Genomic DNA, 21,567 nt, shown 5'->3' with positions numbered 1-21,567 from the left:
TAAAAATGAACTATAATATCATTATTTTATATGAGGATAACCATTGTTACTGTTTTTTATATAATTCTCCAGACTTTTTGTTTTACAAAATGGAATTATGAATATTGTTTTATAAACTGGTTTTTTGTATATTACAACTTATTCAACTATGTCTTATAGTTAAATAAGGACAAATATGTGTATATTTAGTTCCTTTCCAATTTAAAGATTTTTTTATTTATTTGACAGAGAGAGAGAGACAGCGAGAGAGGGAACACAAGCAGGGAGAGGGTCAGAGGGAGAAGCAGGCTTCCCGCCGAGCGGGGAGCCCGATGCGGGGCTCGATCCCAGGACCCTGAGATCATGACCTGAGCTGAAGGCAGTCGCTTAACCAACTGAGCCACCCAGGCGCCCCAGTTCCTTTCCAATTTAGAGATGTTATAAATAATGTCTCCACATAGAATTTTATTTATTCATTTAACCTTCTTTTTCTTTCTTTTTTTTTTTTTTTAAGATTTTATTTATTTATTTGACAGAGAGAGACACAGCGAGAGAGGGAACACAAGCAGGGGGAGTGGGAGAGGGATCGAAGCAGGCTTCCCGCCAAGCAGGGAGCCCGATGCGGGGCTCGATCCCAGGACCCCAGGATCATGACCTGAGCCAAAGACGCTTAACGACTGAGCCACCCAGGCGCCCCATTTAACTGTATTTTTCTTAAAATATAGTTGACATAGAATTAAAATTTTTTTTAGAATTTTACATTTTAAAGAAATGTGCTGTTTAATGTTCACAGAATTTTAAATGTTAAAGAATTTTATTTAATATTTCATATTTCAGAATTTCAAAATATAAGGAATATTTTACACATTAAATAGAATTTTAATTTTGAAAATATTCTCTATGCAGTCTTAACAGTATAGTATTTTTCTCATTTACTAAAACTGGAATCATGTTTTTCATTTAGATGCCACCTGGAACAGCAAGACCAGGCTCTCGTGGCGGTCCCATAGGGACAGGAGGAGTTCTGTCTTCTCAAATCAAAGTTGCTGACCGTCCTGTAACACAACAGGGTTTGAGTGGAATGAAAACTGGAATGAAAGGTATCTATTTTAAGAAGATAAGTATATTTTATATAAGAAATATTACAGGGCACCTGGGTGGCTCAGGAAGTTGAGCATCTTCCTTTGTCTCAGGTTATGATCTAGCAGGAGTCAGCAGGGAGTCTGTTTCTCCTTTTCCCTCTGCCCCTCCCCCTACTTGTGCACACTTTGTCTCTCTCTCAAATAAATAAATAAAATCTAAAAAAAAAATATTATAGTACCTTATTCCTAAATGAGAATTATAAAAAGGCTATTTTATTCAATTTTTATTCCTTGGTTCACAAGACTGTGGTTAGGGTTAAATAAAAGAATGAATGTGAAAATACATTGTGAACTAGAGAGTAAATACATTTGTGAGCTATTTTAATCTTCATTTTTCTGAACATGGAATTTGTTATAACTTGAAGAAATTTGAAATAATTTGAAGAAAAGCTCAGGAATGAAAATTAGATTCTAGTACTACATAGAAATATTCTGAAATACTTTTTGATATAAAAGTCACACTGTTAAGATATTTATGTATTTATGAGAATGAGTCAAGAAGTGTTACTTTTTCTAATATTTAATGCTTCATTATAATATGTAACTCCCTAAGTAAGGAAATAAGGCTAATGTATAGATTTTTACTGCATCTTCCCTTGTGCCTCTGTGTTTAAAAAGGCATAATGGTACACTACATGTTATGATTCAAAAAATTGGTTTGTGATATATACAAATCAAAGCATGGTGAACTCTATAATGAGTTTTTTATTTTCTATATTTGTGACAAATGACTTATCAGGGATGAAGATATTCTGGGAAAAAATTAATTATAAGATATTATACTACCTTGTATAATATAGTGTGCCATGCCTTTGAGAAGTTTTCTTTATTGTAATACTACTTAGCTCACTGAATATTAAAAAACAATTGTTTAGAAATGCTTGCTTGGGCGCCTGGGTGGCTCAGTTGGTTAAGTGACTGCCTTCGGCTCAGGTCATGATCCTGGAGTCCCGGGATCGAGTCCCACATCGGGCTCCTTGCTCGGCGGGGAGTCTGCTTCTCCCTCTGCCCTTCCCCTCTCTCATGCTCTCTCTCTCTAATAAATAAATAAGTAAATCTTAAAAAAAAAAAAAAAAAGAAATGCTTGCTTAATAATCATCAGTATTGTGAAAAAGTGTAAAAATTATATAATTGTTTAGTCTTTAAAAATGTATTCACAGAAATGTCTGTACATTTTATATTATTAAAAAATACTATAGGGCGCCTGGGTGGCTCAGTTGGTTAAGCGACTGCCTTCGGCTCAGGTCATGATCCCAGAGTCCTGGGATCGAGTCCCGCATCGGGCTTCCTGCTCCTTGGGAGCCTGCTTCTCCCTCTGCCTCTCTCTCTCTGTCTCTGTCTCTCATGAATAAATAAATAAAATCTTTAAAAAAAATAAAAATAAAAAAAAATACTATAGATAATTTATCAAATATTTATTACTATATTGATTTCTCCTACAGAACAGAACCAACATCAGTTAAGATGGTTTCTACCAATATACTTCAGAGTCTTACAGGAGAGTTCTGATTATTACCACTATGCACTACTATCTGCTGTAACTTGTTCTTACCTGCTCTGGTGCCCCATTTCCCATTCTAACACATTCTCTCTCTCTTCTGAGCATAGACCTCACAGTCAGTGCTCTCTTCCCTTACTTCTCCCACCTTGCAGAGCACTTCATCTCTCAAGGTTTGGGACATTGAGCCTAGGAATATTTTCTTATTCCTACTGAAATAACTGAAATAAGATAATGTTTCTAAAAAAAGGTCTCTGAGACAAATTATGAAAAGTCATAATCTCTTGCATTGAGAAATTCACAGCCTAAATCTGCACTGTTCATTATGATAATCAATAGCTACATGTAGCTATTTAAATTTAAATTAATTAAAATTATGTAAAATAAAGATTCAGCTCTCTAGTAGCCTCAGCCACATTTCAAGTGCTCAATAATCCCAAGTAGCTACTTTATTGGACAGTGGTGAGATAGAGTATTTCCACTGTTGCAGAAGGTTCTCTTGGATAACCCTGTTCTAGACTTTCTTAGTTTGCATTCAGTCAACCTGACCTGTAGAGTCTACTATCTTAACAGCCCTACCTCTAGTCCCATTTTTGTGGTCTTTATTCAAGTTTCCATTATTACATGATGCTAAGATATTCTCTCTTCATTTCACCCTGACATCAAGAGTCACACGCTCTACCGACTGAACCAGCCAGGTGCCCCGGTGTTCTTTACCATTTTAACGATTCATCTTGATTATGAAATTTATTGGGGCATAAATAAAGACTATCAGAATTGTGGAGTAGCACTATGGTTGTGCTTTGGCTTGGCTATTTTGGTGGCATTTCCAAACTGCACAGTAGTAATTAAAAACTTTTTTTTTTAGGTCCCCAGAGGCAAATTTTAGACAAATCTTACTATCTTGGGCTTCTTCGGTATGTTTTTTCCTATGTATGGTCATGAAGTTTTAACTCTGGTACTTATTAAGATAGTTAGGTATCTTTTGATTTCTAAGAATTATTTTGTGTTCTAATATAATTTCTGGTTAATTTGGCTGTGTTACAAATATATGTGATAATACAGTTAGGCTGAGATTTTAAATTGTATATATTTGCATGTAGATGAACTATTTATGTCAAGTTCACTATTTTTCATATAACGATAAGAATAATCTTTTATGCTTCTTTGACTAATTATTCTGAAATATATTATTCATACCATTGACATGTCACTAGTTCCATGTAATAAGAAAGGGAAAAGGTGTATACTTATTTATGATATATTAACTAGTGTAGGGTTTTACATAAATGTATATTTGGTCATTTGCTACAAATGTGACCTAATTTTAATTAATTTAAAATGTTTATTATGTGGCTCTAAGTATTAAGCTCTAAACTGAGAATTTTTTTCTTACCTTTTTCTTGCTCAGATGTCCTACTCTCTCCATTTCCCCATTTTACTTTGTTTTCTTCTTGGCTCATCATCTATATCTTCTTTCTCTCTTACTTCCATTTCATTTAATCCATCTTCCATCATGTCCTAAAAGTTCTGTTTTCTTAGTTCTTCTGGATTCTTTCATTTCTCAATTATCAGAATCCTTTATGATTCTCAGACTTCTAGAAGGCAATAAAGAGAAATGTAGGTTTTCCCCATCAGTCCATTAAGGTTAGCATTAACCTAAACTAACATCAGCAAAAAAAAAAAAAAAAAATAGTGAGGCCATCAGTTGTATAGCATCTCTTGATATCCAGCCACTTTTTAATTAAAAGAAGGAAAAGTTATAGAACTATTTTTCATCACAGCATTTCCATGCTTCTTCAGGATTTGTGCTTCAGTATAAAAAAAATAGTTCTAGCTATTTATGTAATTGTTTGATACTATAGCAGTGGTTCTCAACTGGCAGTGATTTTGTCCCCTAGAGAACATTTGGCAATTTTTAGACAGTTATTTGGTTGACACAGCTGGGGTTGAGGGGTTATGCTACTGACAACTTGACCAGGTATACTGTTAAACATCCTACAGTGCACAGCATAGCCCCTTCCCCACTGTCAGACTTATTCTTTAATGACCTAAAATGTCAATAGTGCTGCTTTTGAGAAGCCCTGTCCTAGAGGGTAGCAGGCGCTGTAAGGGTGACAATTAAGCATCTACTTCTGTCTAAAGGTTGTTTGTTTGACCAGGCTTACATTCTGGTCCTAGTTCATCTTAATGATTAGAGAATCTCTTTCAGTTTCTTAATCAGAGTTGGGATATGCCTCATTCTTAGTTAAACAAGCCACATAAATTGTTTTTCTTTTCGTTAGTGAAATTTCACAAAACCATTTATATTGTTAACACATGAGAAGTTTGCTTTGTTTGACTAGAAAGGCTCTTTTCTGGATTAGAAGTATTGCTAACTTTCTAATTTCTTTTCATTTAGAAGTAAAATAAGTGAACTTACAACAGAAATTAATAAACTTCAGAAAGAGATAGAAATGTACAATCAAGAGAATTCAGTATATTTGTCATATGAAAAGAGGTAAGTAATTTTGGAGTTAAAATTATACAAGATCTTTTTTATTAATAGACAACATTTAATGTAATATATTTCAGAAGTTTAATACTGAATTCATAGTTATATATAATGTTTGTAATGCTCTTATTTATGTGTTTATGAATATTTGTTTTATGCTTGCAGAGCTGAGACTTTAGCTGTTGAAATCAAAGAGTTTCAAGGACAATTAGCAGACTACAACATGGTATTTGCTCTTTTCTGAGATTTTTTTGAGTATTTTTATTGCTTTTTGCTACTTTAAAAATATATTATTTTAAATACCAAATAATACATGAGTACCAAGCTTATGCTAAAAGATTGAAAACAGGGAAAGTGTAGATTAAAGTATCACTTTGCTTTTTCCCTGATTTCCCTCCCCAGAAATAATTTGGCTTAACAGATTGATATGTATTCTGCCAGTCTTCTTTTTTTTAAAGAACAAGTTTGTTGTTTTAAAGATTTTATTTATTGATTTGAGAGAGACAGACATAGTGACAGAGAGCGTGAGCGGGGAGGAGAGGGAGAAGCAGGCTCCCTGCTGAGCCACGCGCCTGACGCAGGACTCAATCCCAGGACCCTGGGATCATGACTCGAGCCGAAGGCAGACACCAACTGACTGAGTCACCCAAGCGCCCAATTCTGCCAGTCTTCTTTTTTTTTTTTAATGTTTCAAGTTTTTATTTAAATTCTAGTTAGTTAACATATAGTGTACTGTCAGTTTCAGGGGTAGAATTTAGTGATTCATCACTCACATAAAACACCCAGTGCTCATCACAAGTGCCTTCCTTGATACCCATCACCCATCTAGCCCATCCCTACCCACCTCCCTCCATCAATCCTCAGTTTGTTCTCTCTCATTAAGAGTGTCTTTTATGGTTTGCTTCCCTCTCTTTTTTTTCTTTCCCCTGTGTTCATCTGTTTTGTTTCTTAAATTCTACATATGAGTGAAATTATATGGTGTTTTTCTTTATTGACTGACTTTATTGATTCTAGCTCCATACATGTCATTGCAAATGGCAAGATTTCATTCTTCTTTATGGCTGAGTAATAGTGTGTGTGTGTGTGTGTGTGTGTGTGTGTGTATCATATCTTTATCCATTCATCAGTCGATATCCATTCATCAGTCGATGGACTTTTATGCTCTTTCCATAATTTGGCTATTGTTGATAATGCTACTATAAACATCGGGGTTCATGTGTCCCTTCAAATCAGTGCTTTTGTATCCTTTGGGTAAATATCTAGTAGTGCAATTGCTGGATCATAGGGTAGTTCTATTTTTAACTCTCTGCGGAACCTCCATACTATTTTCCAGAGTAGCTGCACCAGTTTGCATTCCCACCAACAGTGCAGGAGCATTCCATTTTCTCCGCATCCTCACCAACCTCTGTTGTTTCCTGTATTGTTTATTTTAGCCATTCTGACAGATGTGAGGTAGTATCTCATTGTAGTTTTGATACGTATTTCCCTGATGATAGGTAATGTTGAGCATGTTTTTATGTGTTAGCCATCTGTCTTCTTTGGAAAAATGTCTATTCAAATCTTCTGCCTTTTTCTTAACTGGGATTGTTTGTTTTTTTGGGTGTTGAATTCATAAGTTCTTTTTTTTTTTAAGACTATTTATTTGACAGAGACAGTGTACAAGTGCACAAGCAGGGGGAGTGACAGGCAAAGGCAGAGGGAGAGGGAGAAGCAGTCCTCCCCACTGAGGAGGGAGCCCAATGTGGGGCTCAATCCCAGGACCCTGGGATCATGACCTGAGGCGAAGGCAGGAGCTTAACCGACTGAGCCACCCAGGCACCCTGAATTCTAAGTTCTTTATAGATTTTTGGATACTAACCCTTTGTCAGATAAGTCATTTGCAAATACTTTCTCCCATTCCAAAGGTTGTCTTTTAGTTTTGTTGATTGTTTCCTTCACTGTGCAGAAGTCCCAGTAGTTCATTTTGCTTTTGTTTCCTTTGCCTGCGGAAATGTATCTAGTAAGAAGTTGCTTATAGATGAGGTCCAAGATGTTACTGCCTGTGTTCTCTAAGATTTTGATGGTTTCCTGTCTCACATTTAGATCTTTCATCCATTTTGAATTTATTTTTGTGTTTCGTGTAAGAAAGCAGTCCAGTTTCATTCTTCTGCATATTGCTGTCCAGTTTTCCCAGCACTATTTGTTGAAGAGACTTTTTTTTCCATTGGATAGTCTTTCCTGCTTTGTTGAAGATTATGATCATATAGTTGTGTGTCCATTTCTGGGTTTTCTATTCTGTTCCACTGATCTGTGTCTGTTTTTGTGCCAGTACCATACTGTCTTGATCACTACAGCTTTGTAATATAGCTTGAAATTCAGAGTCCTGATGCCTCCAGTTCTGTTTTTCTTTTTCAAGATTGCTTTGGCTATTCAGGGTCTTTTCTGGTTCCATACAAATTTTAGGATTGTTTATTCTAGCTCTGTGAAAAATGCTGGTGGTATTTTGATAGGGATTGCATTAAATGTGTAGATTGCTTTCAGTAGTATAGATGTTTTAACAATATTTGTTCTTCCAATCCATGAGCATGGAATGTTTTTCCATTTCTTTGTGTCATCTTTCATCAGGGTTCTATAGTTTTCAGTGTACATGTCTTTTAGCTCTTTGGTTAGGTTTATACCTAGGCATCTTATGGATTTTGGTGCAATTGTAAATGGGAGTGATTCCTTGATTTATCCTTTCTGGGCTTCATTATTGTACAGAAATGCAACACATTTCTGTACATTGATTTTTTTATCCTGCTACTTTACTGAATTTGTGTATCAGTTCTAGCAATTTTTTTTGGTGGAGTCTTTCGGGTTTTCTACGTAGGGTATCATGTCATCCGCAAATAGTGAAAGTTTGACTTCTTCCTTGCCAATTCAGATGCCTTTTATTTCTTTCTGTTGTCTGCTGAGGCTAGGACTTGCAGTATTATGTTAAATAACAACAGTGAGAGTGGACATCCCTGTCTTGTTCCTGACTGTAGAGGAAAAGCTCTCAGTTTTCCCCCATTGATGGTGATATTAGTTGTCGATCCTTCATATATGGCTTTTAGGATGTTGAGGTATCTTCCCTCTATCTCTACTTTGTTGAGAGTTTTTATTAAGAATGGATGCTGTACTTTGTCAAATGCTTCTTCTGCGTCTATTGAGAGGATCATATGGTTCTTTTCTTTTATTAATGTGGTGTATCATGTTGATTGATTTGCAAATATTGAATGAACCACCCTTGCAACCCAGAATAAATCCCACTTGATCATGGGAATGACTCTTTTAATGTACTGTGGGATTTGGTTTGCTAGTATTTTGTTGAGAATTTTTGCATCCATGTTCATCAGGGATATTGGCCTGTAGTTTTGTTTTTTGGTGGAGTCTTTGTCTGGTTTTGAAATCAGGGTAATGCTGGCCTCATAGAATGAGTTTGGAAGTTTTCATTCCATTTCTATTTTTTGGAATAGTTTGAGAAGAATAGGTATTAACTCTTTAAATGTTTGGTAGAGGGGCACCTGGGTGGCTCAGTCGGTTAAGTATATGCCTTCAGCTCAGGTCATGGTCCTGGGGTCCTGGGATTGAGCCCCACATGGGGCTCCCTTCTCAGCAGGGAGCCTGCTTCTCCCTCTCTCTCTGCAGCTCCCCTTGCTTGTGCTCGCTTTCTCTGTCTCTCTGTCAAATAAATGAATAAAATCTTAAAAAAAAAGAACTAAGTGGATATAATAATATCCAGTAATTATAATAAGAAGAAAGGTTTGGTAGAATTCCCCTGGAAGCCATCTGGCCCTGGACTTTTGTTTGTTGGGAGAGTTTTGATTACTGCTTCAGTTTCTTTGCAGGTTATGGGTCTGTTCAGGTTTTGTATTCCTGTTTCAGATTTGGTAGTTTATGTTTCTAGGAATTTATCCATTTCTTCCAGATGGCCCAATTTGTTGGCATATAATTTTTCAAAATACTCTCTTATAATTATAAGTTTGTATTTCTGTGGTGTTGGTTATGATCTAGCCTCTCTCATTTGTGATTTCGTTTATTTGGGTCCTTTCTCTTTTCTTTTTGATAAGTCTGGCTGGGAAGTGATCAATTTTATTAATTCCTTCAAAGAACCTGCTCCTGGCTTCATTGATCTGTTCTACTGCTCTTTTTGTTTCTCTATCATTTCTTTCTTTTCTTTTTTTAGAGAGATAGAGAGGGAGAAACAGCACGAGTGGAGGGGAGGGGCAGAGGGAAAGGGAGAGGGAGAATCCTAAGCAGATGCCACACCCAGCATGGAGCCTGACTTGGGGCTCAGTCTCAAGACCCTGAGATCATGCATGACCTGAGCTGAAATCAAGAGTTGGATGCTTAACCGACTGAGCCACCCAGGCACCCCTATATCATTTATTTCTGCTCTAATCTTTTTTTTTTCTTTTAGTGTTTTAGATTTTTTTTTTAATTCTTATGTTAATCTCCATACATTACATCATTAGTTTTAGATGAAGTGTTCCATGATTCATTGTTTGTGCATAACACCCAGTGCTCCATGCAGAATGTGCCCTCCTCAATACCTACCACCAGGCTAACCCATCCTCCCACCCCCCTCCCCTCTAGAACCCTGTTTGTTTTTCAGAGTCCATCGTCTCTCATGGTTCGTCTACCCCTCCGATTTCCCCCGCTTCATTCTTCCCCTCCCGCTACCTTCTTCTTCTTCTTCTTTTTTTTCTTAACATATTCTGCTCTAATCTTTATTATTTCCTTTCTTCTGCTGGCTTTAGGCTTCACTTGCCATTCTTTTTCTAACTCCTTTACATGTGAAGTTAGGTCGTATATTTGAGATTTTTCTTGCTTTTTGTGGTAGGCCTATATTGCTATATACTTCCCTCTTATGACCACTTTTGCTGCATCTCTAAGGTTTTGGACCATCATGTTTTCAGTTGTTTCCATGTATTTTTTTTTTTTCTTAATTTCTTCTTTAATTTCCTGGTTAACCCATTCATGCTTTAGTAGGATGTTCCTTAACTTCCATGTATTGTGATCTTCCCAGATTTTTTCTTGTGGTCTTGTGGTTGACTTCTTCCAGTTTTATAGCATTGTGGTCAGATAATATGCATGGTATGATCTCAGTCTTTTTGTACTTGTTGAGGCCTGATTTGTGACCCAGTATGTGATCTGTTCTGGAGAATGTCTCATGCGCACTTGAAAGGAATGTGTATTCTGCTGCTTTAGGATGGAATGTTCTGAGTATATCTGTTAAGTCCATCTGGTCCAGTGTTCATTCAAGCCGTTGTTTCTCTGTTGCTTTTCTGCTTAGATGATCTGTCCATTGCTGTAAGTGGGGTGTTAAAATCCTCTACTATTATTGTGTTATTATCAATGAGTTTTTTTTATGTTTGTTACTAATTGCTTTATACATTTGGATGCTCCCAAGTTAGGAGCATAAATATTTACAATAGTTAGATCTTCTTGTTAGATAGACCCCTTAATTATGGTATAGTGCCCTTCTTCATCTCTTCTTATAGTCTTCGGTTTAAAATCTAGTTGTCTGACATAAGTATGGCTACTCTGGCTCTTTTTTGACATCTGTTTGCATGGTAAATCGTTCTCCATCCCTTCACTTTGAATTTGCAGGGGTCTTTAGGTCTAAAATGAGCCTCTTATAGGCAGCATATAGATGGGTCTTGTTTTTTTCCATTCTGATGCCCTGTGTCTTGATTGGAGCATTTACTCCATTTACATTCAGAGTGGTTATTGATAGATACGAATTTGGTGCCATTTTATTACCTGTTAAATTGTTGTTTCTGAAGATTTTCTCTCTTCCTTTCTAGTCTTTGTTGCTTTTGGTCTTTTTTCCCCACTCAAAGAGTCCCCTTTAATATTTCTTGTGGGGCTGGTGGAGTGGTCACAAACTCCTTTAGTTTTTGTTTGTCCCGGAACTCTATCTCTCCTTCTACTCTGAGTGACAACCTTGCTGGATAAAGTATTCTTGGCTGCATATTTTTCCCATTCAGCATGTTGAATATATCATGCTATCCGCTTCTGACTTGCCAAGTTTCTGTGGAGAGATCTGCTGGTAACCTTATTTGTCTTCCATTAAAAGTTAGGGATTTCTTTTCCCTTGCTTTTAGGATTTTTCCCTTATGTCTGTATTTTGCATATTTTACTATGATAATCTTGGTGTTGGTCTACTTTTGTTGATTTTGATGGGAGTTCTCTTTGCGTCCTGTATTTGGATGTCTGTTTCCTTCCCCAGATTAGGGAAGTTTTCAGCTATAATTTGCTTAAATAAACCTTCTGCCCTGTTCTCCCTCTTTTCTTCTCTGGGACTCCTGTGATAAGAATGTTATTGGGACTCCTGCGTGGCTCAGTTGGTTAAGTGTCCACCTTCAGCTCAGGTCCTGATCCTAGGGTCCTGGGATCGAGTCCCACATCAGTCTCCTTGCTCAGCGGGACCCTGCTTCCCCCTCTGCCTGCCTTTCCTCCTCTGCCTGCCTCTCTCCCCCTGCTTATTCTCTCTCTCTCTGACAAATAAATGAGATCTTGGGATGCCCAGGTGGCTCGGTCAGTTAGGCGTCTGCCTTCAGCTCAAGTCATGATCTCAGGGTCCTGGGATCGAGTCCCACATCAGGCTCCTTGCTCAGTAGAGAGCCTGCTTCTCCCTCTGCCTGCCCCCCCCCCCCCCCCGGCTTGTGCTCGCACTTGTGCGCCCTCTCTCCCTCTAATAAATAAAATCTTAAAAAAAAAAAAAGAATGTTATTACACTTCATGGAATAGCTGAGTTCCCCAAGTCTACGTTTGTGATCAAATATTTTTCTTTCCCTTCTTTTCTGCTTGATTTTCCATACTTTTATCTTCTTTTTTTTTTTTTTTTTAAGATTTTATTTATTTATTTGACAGAGAATGAGAGAGCACAAGCAGGGGGGAGTGGCAGGCAGAGGGAGAGAGAGAAGGAGGCTCCCCGCTGAACAGGGAACCGGCTGTTGGGCTTGATCCCAGAACCCTGGGATCATGACCTAAGCGAAGGCAGACGCTCAACCAACTAAGTCACCCAGGCACTCCTAATTTTATCTTCTTTATCACTTTTTCATTCTTCTGCTTCTTCCATCCTTGTGGTCATCATATCTATTTGGTTTGGTATCTCAGCTATAGCATTTTCTATTCTAGCGTGACTAGTTTTTAGATCTTTTATATCTGTGGTAAGGGACTCCCTGGTGTCTTCTATGCTTTTCTCAATCCTTATGATTGTTGCTTTAAATACTGGATCAGGTTTAATACTTATATCTGTTCGATTAGATCCTTGGCCATATCCTTTTCTTGTTCTTTCTTTTGGGATGAATTCCTCCCATTTCAGTATTTTGTTAGGTCTCTGTCTTCTTTTGTGTGTTAGGAAAGCCTGTTAGGTTTCCTGCTCTTGAGAGTAATGCTTTATTAAGAAGGGATCATATACTGTCCAGGGCTTAGTGCTTAAGCAAGTGTTTCTGGTATATTCTGTGTGCACTCTGCTGCTGTGTTTTGGCTGCTCTTTCCTTCAGGTCAGTCCTCTGCAGAGTTTCTTCTTGCCTGCAGTGGGGAGTGTTTGAACTTTGGCCAGAGTGTGGCAGGTTTTAACTAGGTGTGCTCTGGTCTGCTTGTTAAAAGAGGCCTGATACTATTTCCACTAGAGCTGAAGCTTTGCAGCTCTCTATGGTCAACAGACTTGCTGTGTGCTGGGGGGAGCGGGGAACTTGTGCTGATCTTCTGGGGGAGGGGCCTGATGCTCTGGTTCTCAGGCACACTTGCCCTAGTAAAGAAGAACCTGCAGATTGCAGGGGGCCGGGGCTTGGTGTAAGGTACTCAGACATTCACTGTTGGCTCTGTGTTGCTCACTGAAGTCAATCCGTGCTGATGGGTGGGAGACAAAAATGGCTCCAGCCCTCTCCCTCATTCATGGAGAGGGGAGTTCACCCCTGCTGCAGTCCGCGAAGCCCTCACAGAAGAGTGAACAATCTCCCCTTGTGTGTCCCATGCGGCCCTCAGATCCCAGCCTTCACACTGTCAGTGCAGTACTCCTATGTTCTATCCGAGGCAGGCCACCCAAATTTTAAAAACTCTGACCTTTAGGGACCTGATGTGGGGTGGACCTGTGCTGGTCCTTTTGCCATGCTGGGACTGTTGCAGGTTTGTCCCAGAAGGGCAGTTGTACCAAAATGCAGGAGTGTGGAGTTTGGAGTAAAATGCTGCGAAGAGCAGGTGTCCACGTTAGCCACCCTCAGCAGGTGTCTCTGTGCCTATGCTGAGGTGCAGGGGAGGGAATTGGTATCTGCCAGCTCTTTTGTCCCCAGAAAGGCAATGCCACCTCTCCCAAGTGCAATCAAGAAGGGGGACACATCTCTCCTAGTGCAGCCCAGGGGATCCTCAGATTGCACTCTCCACTCCTAGGTCTCTGCCCTCCTCCCCAGGTGCACCACAGTGCCCACCAGGCTCCATACCAACCAGAATGTGGACTTCTGAAACTCCAGTCTTTGAGCTCTGCTGGTTGTAAAAACTCAACATAATCAGCCCCTCTCATTTTCCCAGTCAGTGGTTTTGGGGAAGTCTTTTTCTTATGTTATCCTCTGTTCACTGCTCCCTCTCTCCTCTCTCTCTCTCTCTGTCTCTCCCTTTTCCCCCATCCCCCTGTTTCCGTGATCAGGGCTCCCTCCCCTCCACAGTACCCATGAATCTTTTCCCCCACAAATCATGTCTCCACACCTCCTACCTTCCAGAGTGTGGTCTCTTCTCTCCCTCTAGTTGTGCAGTTTATTCTCTCAGTCCTCAGATCGATTTCTTGGTGTTCAGAATGATTTGATATTTATCTAGTTGTGTTCAAGGAATGAGGCAAGCATAGGGACCTCCTACTACTTCACTGTCTTAACCCCTATTCTTCCAGTCTTAAAAAAATACATTTTCTTACAAATACTGCAACACACCCTATTTTTCCCTAACAATACTAAAATATTAATTTTAAAAGTAACTAAAATTTATTGTGTACTGAATGTTATTTCTTTGGAAAAAGCATTTTGCCTTTCTGTGGAGAGCTGTTATCATGGAATTTTAAAAGTTCAATTACTTAGTACACAGATTACCTCCATCCTTATATTTCATTCAAAATACAGGGGTTGCCTTCTGCCAAAATAGAGTATGTAAGATAAACATAGTTCCACCAAGGATTTTTCCCAGTGTGGACTTTCTGAAGAAATAGTCTCCTTGGCTTTCTTCATAACTGCCCCAGTCTTTGGGATGATCTTAGCCCCATGAAAATTTCTAGTGTCAGAATTTTCTTCCTTCTAACTCTGTAGGTCCTCTTGACAGCCATGGTGTTTGGACTTAAAGAGGATAACTTTTATCTCACTTCTAGTAAAAAATAGTGTTACATAAAATAAGAAGCATTCCAGCATAATGGCTAGGTAAATTATGCTCTACCTACTTGATATTGTTATACTGTACTCATAAACAAATTTTGCTGTTTATGGGATATTGTAATTCTCAAATATGTTGGGCTATATAATCTATAACGAACATTTTGTAGAGTGTAGTATTCAGTGCAATTTTTTTAGTAAATGTTTTGTTCTAAATATGAGAAAGTTTTTTTATAAAATATGAAATTACATTCGATAAAAGCCATTTTTAGTTGTAGTGGGATTCATTAGGTAAATTACTTAGTATGATAATAATAATGTGTAAAATATGTTGTTTGTAGGATAATGAACACACCTAGTAGAGGGAAAACATTTAGCCAGTATCTAACATATATAGGATCTCAAATGTTAGGTCTTAGTAGCACTTATTCATATCAGAAGTGAAATATATATATACTAACACATAGTGCGTTAATAAAGCTTAGTCTTTTAGAAATAGTTATATCCAAATAGTTTGGTTTTAGTAGCCTTCCTGTTCAATTTCTGGCTCCACAACTTGCTATATTTCTTTATCTGCAAAATGTGGGTAGTATCTACTTTGTGGAGTAATTGTTAAAATTAAGTGAAGTGTAATACATTCAGCAGGCCCAGAATAATGTTTGGCACAAGGTAAATACATTAGCTATTTCTGTCATTGCCAAATGTTTTGAAGTAGGCTTACTGGTGTTCTGATGGTGCCTTACCCTGTTTGTTTTGTTTTTAATTTTTAGAAGACCAAGAAAATAATTTTGCATTTTCACTGGTATAAATTTATAAATCTGTTAATACCTTCTCTGCTGGGGAAAAGAGACAGACAGACACAGGTTCCCCAAACTTTTGTCTTCTTCAGACACTTCTTTTAAGGTCAGACATCTTTTCAAAGCAGGCAAAGCTCTTCAATGTACGATCTTTGAGAGAGTAGTTTATTACTGCTCACTTTGCCACCCTAAAAATGTGATTTATTGATTGGCCAAATGCATAGTATATACTTAGATAACTCAATATTTGTTTTTATTTTAGAAGATAAAATACTTGGAAATATTAATACTTAAAATGATTACTCATTGTAAGATTGAATACCATTTTATGAATTATAGAAAAACATTTATGAAGACTAATAGAGTGGTTTTTTTTGTATCTTTGCTTTTAGTTGGTAGATAAACTTAATACCAATACTGAAATGGAAGAAGTAATGGATGATTACAACATGGTAAGAAAATTTATAAGCATAAGCAATAGACTTACATAGATCATATCCTCCAATACAAAGCATTTTTATCTAGAAATAGTTTGATAAAACCTTACACACCTTACAGATAGGTATTATTATTATCCTAAATACTGTTATTACAGTTGAGTTCCCTCAGTTGCTTTCTGGGGCTTAAACTCACAACCCCAAGATCAAGAGTTGCATGCTCTACTGAGCCAGCAAGGCACCCCTTCAGTTGCTCTTTTTAAATTTCTTCTTCTTGGTCAGATCTCCCTAGTGGATTCTTTAGTGTCTTTCTACAAGGCTAGGTGAACTGGTCTCACACACAGCATTAGTTAGGGAGTCTCATCTATATTTCCTTGTATATAAATTAGTTTGGAATACTTTTGGTTTAATATTTGCACAGATGGAGCTGAGTACTTACTGGAAATACAATGCCACATTTACAAAGTTTTATAAGTAAGAGAGAAAAGTGAATAGTTATCATATGATGCTGGATATAATACTACTTTTTGATTGATAAATGAGAATCTGTGTTCAGTGTTCTTAGATTCCTTGGTAGAAAACAATATTAGTAGCTATAACTTGTTTTGATTACAAATATTTGGAAGAAAGTAACATACGTAGAGCCTATAGTTTATATAACTTATAATTTATTTATACAACTTTTATATAGTTTATGATACAGCTTATAATTTACACAGACTATTCTGTGAAAGCACAGAATTCATAAAATGACTTTTTTCTAAATTGGGGTTCTGAAAACATAATTTGGTGAAACTAGTCTTAATTTTAGAACACAGGAGAATTTCCAATTTAAAAATGTACTTTTAATGCCGCATGTAAAATGTGGAAACTTCTTTATGTGTTCTGTCAGTTGTTTGGGATAGAACCAAATTCTAAGCTGAATATGCACAGGTAGAGTCAAGTAGGAGTACTCAGGTAAAATTCTTTTTAAGGATAAAACTTGTGTTTGGTCTAAAATCAACATATTACTAATCAACTATTGAATACCCAATAAATTTTAGAAATTCTATTTACATAAATTAAGTTTACACTGGATTATTCGATAGATCACTAAAGAATAGTGAATATTTTTGGTGTGAGATTACAGTGCCTGTGAAAAAGACTTCCTTTTTTCAGGTTGTAGTTTGTTAAGTGAAATAAATACTATATATTTTTTAAAAACTTTGCATGTGGCATTAGGATTATTATAATAATCTCTCAATTAGTTCATGACCAGAATAACTTTTAAAGAAGTAGTTCAGTTTAATGGTAATTTTTTATCACTAACTTCTCTGTTAACTCTTCATTCAGCTTAAAGCTCAAAATGATCGAGAAACACAAAGTATGGATGTCATATTTACTGAAAGACAAGCGTAAGTACAATCCATTTAGAAATCAAACATTTCTAAGGAGCTGAATTAGGTAGTTTAACTTTGAAGTCATTTATTTCCTTATAAATTTTCTCGTTTTTTCCTTGCTTTTTTTTTTTTTAAGTAGGCTCCACATCCAGTGTGGAGCCCAGTGCAGACCCAAACTCATGACCATGAGATCACACCTTGAGCTGAGATCAAAAGCTGGATGCTCAACCGACTGAGTCACCTAGGCACCCCTTCCCTTGCATTTTATTTAAAAAAGCTGAATATTTGCAATACAAATTTTATTATTTACACATCTGTTATTTTCATTTATCATTAAGTACCCAAATCCTGGATAAATAAAATTACTACATAGATTAGATAAATAAATTTCTATTTCAAGTAGTTTAAAATCTAAGATGGGTAAGAACATCTTCATCTCTGCCATTTATAATTTTAACCTGGGCTTTTTAACTAGTTTGCATTATGAGATTCAAGGCCCAGTCTAATAAAACGCACATTATTAGTGAGCTGTTTACATTATTTCATTATTCAATTACTAATTTCTAATTAATAGTTATAGTAATGCGTATATGTATATACATCTTTTTATATAACATGGTTAAAGACCCAATGGCAAATAATTTTGACTTTGGTAATAAGTGGCAGTGTGGCAGTGACAAAGGCCTACAAAGGTAATAGGTAGATGTGATGTAGTTGTCTTAGTCCATTTGGGCTGCTATAACAATATACCATAAACTGGGTAACTTATAAACAACAGGAATTTATTGCTCACATTTCTGGAGGCTGTGCAGTCCAGGCTCAAGGCACCAACATGGTCCCATTCTGGTGAGGTCCCTCTTCCTGTTCATACCAGGCATCTTCTTGCTGTATACTCCCATGGTAGAAGGGGGTCTGTGGGATCTCTTTTTATAAGGGCACTAATTGTACTCACTACCTAATCACTTCCCAGAGATTGCACCTACTAATACCATTACCTTGGGGGCTGGGACTGCAACACAAATTTTGGAAGACATAAATATTCAGATAATAACAGTAGTTAACATAATTATTCTTCATTGATTGGGGGCCTTAATTAAATATTGTCTAACGCAATGCAAACATAAAACACAAGCTATTTCGTATACACCCACCCCATACATATTTTGTCTCAGAATTTTATCAGTCTTAATCTCTGAGAGCAAGGATAATAATTAATCAAAATTACTTAAATTCTGTAATACCAAATATACTGTCCTGTTACTTATGCATATAATGTACATATTTGATGAAGAATAGGATGTTAACATGTAATGGCAAAACACTTGAAAGATAAATACAATTTTTTTGTTGATTAAAAATAAAGGAACCTCTTTTTCCCTTATCATTTGATACTGCTGTAAAAGTGCTGCCTTAAAAATTATAAATACTGGAAGTCCTTCCCATTTACAAAGAAAATTACGTATTCATGGTGACCAAGCTCTTACTTGAAAACTTTCTTTTTTACTGTTCTGGTTTTGAACCATTTAGCAAATATTTATCGTTTACCGTACATAAAATAACTCCCCTAGGTACCTAAAAAGTAAATAATGAACTGTAGTCCATTGAATACCTAACAGAGTTTAAAACATTAAGGTCCTCATTTATTTCATCTGCAGTTATCTAATATTCAGGTCAGATTTATAAATATTATATGTATATTTATTATATATATTTCATCCAGAAAGATAACTCACAGATTATAAACTTAAGACTGTCTTAGGCTTTTATGTCTATTTGGTTCATTTAGTTAAGGAAAAAGTTCTTAAAATATGGTGGTTTGTCCTGAAATGTCAGCAGTTTCTTAATGTCTGTAGTTTGTAATTGAGGCTGAATGTATTTGGTTCTTCTGACCCTTTTAAGGAGAAATTTGAATTAAGAACAGGAGTTATCTTCATGCAGTTTACTTTTATATGCAGTAGGTGAATAGATTTCATGCGTTAATCAGATGGCCAACATCTCAGTAACACAATGGATCTACCTTGGCTACACATTCAAAGGGAGCTGGTAATGGCATACCTTGAGAAGGCAGGTCCAAAAAACTTCATTCTCTTCTCTTTTAGTACAACCATTTAGTGTGGTATGACTAAACCATCTGGTTTATTATGGAACATCTATTCATAATAAGTTAGTTATAGTGTAGAGCCTTTAGCATATTACTATAACATTACACTTGGCTTTAATGCAATTTCATATGCCAACATTCAGTTATTAGAGGCTCAAGAAATTAGATATAGTCTTTGCTCATTCATAATTATATTTCACTTTACTAAATTTTTCAAATATTAATATTTGCCTCTCAAATTAGGAAATGATATTTTGGTAAAATAATTATTTAGAAAAAGCATTTTGTTTCCATAATTATCTCACTCTTATAATCAAGATTTAAAACAATAAAGTAAAATTGATATTATCTAATAAGAAATATTACATGTAAAACATTTATATCCTTTATTGAAAACATGTTTCTATAAACACAAGCAAATATGCATTATAAATGAGTAAATTCTATTTCACAGGGTATATATCATCCTAAACAGTTTATTTCCCTCGGTAGACATTTGAACTGAATTTACTATTGATACGACCTTTAAAATGACCATTTTGCAGAATATAACATACATATACATTATTCTTAGACTCTTTTTTCTGAGAAACTGTCAAGTACATGTGCATTTTAAAAACTTTATTATAAAAAAATTTGAACATACACAAAAATAAAATAATGTTATTATATCATCTCCCAGCTCCATCAGCTCCATCTCCCAGCTCTATCAGCTCATATCCAGTCCTCCTCCATAGACATCTAGGCACTACTCCGCTGTATGATGATGAAGAAAATCTAAAACATCATATTATTTCATCCATAAATGTATTTTATTCTAGTGTTTTAGAGATAGATATTCTTTTCTCTAAAGGATATAAATACAGTAAATTTTCACCCCTCTGCAGGGTAAAAATGATGGATTTTGTTACAATTTTTAACGCTACTGTTTGCATTGTTAAAGTTATGATTACAGCCAATTAATTATAAGGAATTAGTAAATAATTAACTTCAGACTCTTTCTGTAGTAGTCTCAAGGTCATTGTTGTCCAAACTGTTTTTTGGATCATTATTGTGCTATGAACTCATTGTAGGCATATCTCAAAGAAAGGGTTTTGTTGTCCAGTAAGTTTGGAAAATTCTTAATACTTAGTTCTTGAAGAGCAGAGAGCACTTTAGCTTATTAGAATCTTGAATAAGTCCTATGGTAAGGACTCTTGTTTCACTTTGTTTAAACTCAGTATTTCCTATAGTAATTCTCTAGTACTTTGACCATGTACTGTTTTTCCCCCTGTAAATATTTCTGATCATTTCCTGGAAATTAATATTCTAGAAAACAATTTGGGAAACATTGCTGTATCTACAGGATCCCAAACATCTGTCCATGGACCAACTGAAGATTCCTCAGCTCTAGCACAGACTCATTTGAATAGAACTCTCCCAAAGAGAGGCAGAAATACAGATTTTTAAAAACAAGATTCGTGGAGACTTGTGATACCCACTTTGGAAGCTACCATACTACTCAGTTATGATGATCATGCATTATGGTGATGGTCTTTCTTTATAACTGAAAGCAGTAGTAACCTTTTTTTTTTTTTTTAAAGTCAGTAGTAACTTATTAGGGATTGTGCTTGGACATTGTACCTGTGCTTTAAGTTAGTACTAAATTTTCAGGAAATTTATTGTGCTAATTCAGGAAGCATTTAAAAAAATATTTTCCAATTCCATGAATTCATTCTGTGAGCATAAAATCAATCTTAGTGTGTTGTATGTTTAAGCGTTTTCACTTCGACAAATTCAAAACCTTTATTTTTTTTAAATTTTTTTCTAAAGATTTTATTTATTTGAGAGGGAGAGAGAGACAGAGCACAAGCAGGGGGAGAACTGGGGTGGGAGGACAGGGACAGGCAGACTGCACTGAGCACGGAGCCCAACATGGGCCTGGATCCCAGGCCCCCCCCAAGATCAAGACCTAAGCCTGAGCCAAAACTAAGAGTCAGATGCTCAGCTGACTGAGCCACCCAGGTGGCCCCCAAAACCTTTATTTTTTTACTGATTCTACTCAGTAAAACTTTAATATAATTTAATATGTATTACATCAAATATCTGGGCTAATATTAGAATCAGTTCATTTTAATGAATAATTTACTTTAGGTCTTTTCCTTATTAGGATGTATGGTCTCCTGAATACTGCTGAAAATAGTAATGCTAGTATTGTCACTGTAAGCTACCAGAGGATGTCAATTACTGTATTTGGACATACTTGCTCAGTACCAATGAGAAAAACATGATTTTATGATATTCATGTGTCTTGCAATTAATATGAAAGTCTACTAGCCACAGTTTGGTATGTCACATGCCTAATCTCCATTTATGTCTAAATTGCGAGTAAACCAATGACA

General features: G+C 36.3%; 1 protein-coding gene across 2 annotated transcripts in view; it reads left to right on the top strand.

Moving 5' to 3' along the window:
• The window catches only part of IFT74 (intraflagellar transport 74), an 89,497-nt gene that overhangs the window by 5,678 nt on the left and 62,252 nt on the right, over nt 1-21,567 (top strand). For both annotated transcript variants that reach the window (XR_004681310.1, XM_035016528.1), the window contains exons 3-8: nt 944-1,079; nt 3,488-3,536; nt 5,021-5,119; nt 5,279-5,339; nt 15,662-15,721; nt 17,039-17,100. Coding sequence is in view for 1 of the 2 variants with exons in the window: in XM_035016528.1 (XP_034872419.1) it covers nt 944-1,079; nt 3,488-3,536; nt 5,021-5,119; nt 5,279-5,339; nt 15,662-15,721; nt 17,039-17,100 (467 nt within the window). In the remaining variant the exon portion in view is untranslated. The remainder of the gene's footprint in view (nt 1-943; nt 1,080-3,487; nt 3,537-5,020; nt 5,120-5,278; nt 5,340-15,661; nt 15,722-17,038; nt 17,101-21,567) is intronic.

Source organism: Mirounga leonina, unplaced genomic scaffold (assembly GCF_011800145.1).
Source record: "Mirounga leonina isolate KUSES-001 unplaced genomic scaffold, KU_Mleo_1.0 Mir_170, whole genome shotgun sequence".
In the NCBI taxonomy this organism is placed as follows: domain Eukaryota; kingdom Metazoa; phylum Chordata; class Mammalia; order Carnivora; family Phocidae; genus Mirounga; species Mirounga leonina.
This window is presented reverse-complemented; position numbering and strand designations above follow the sequence as displayed.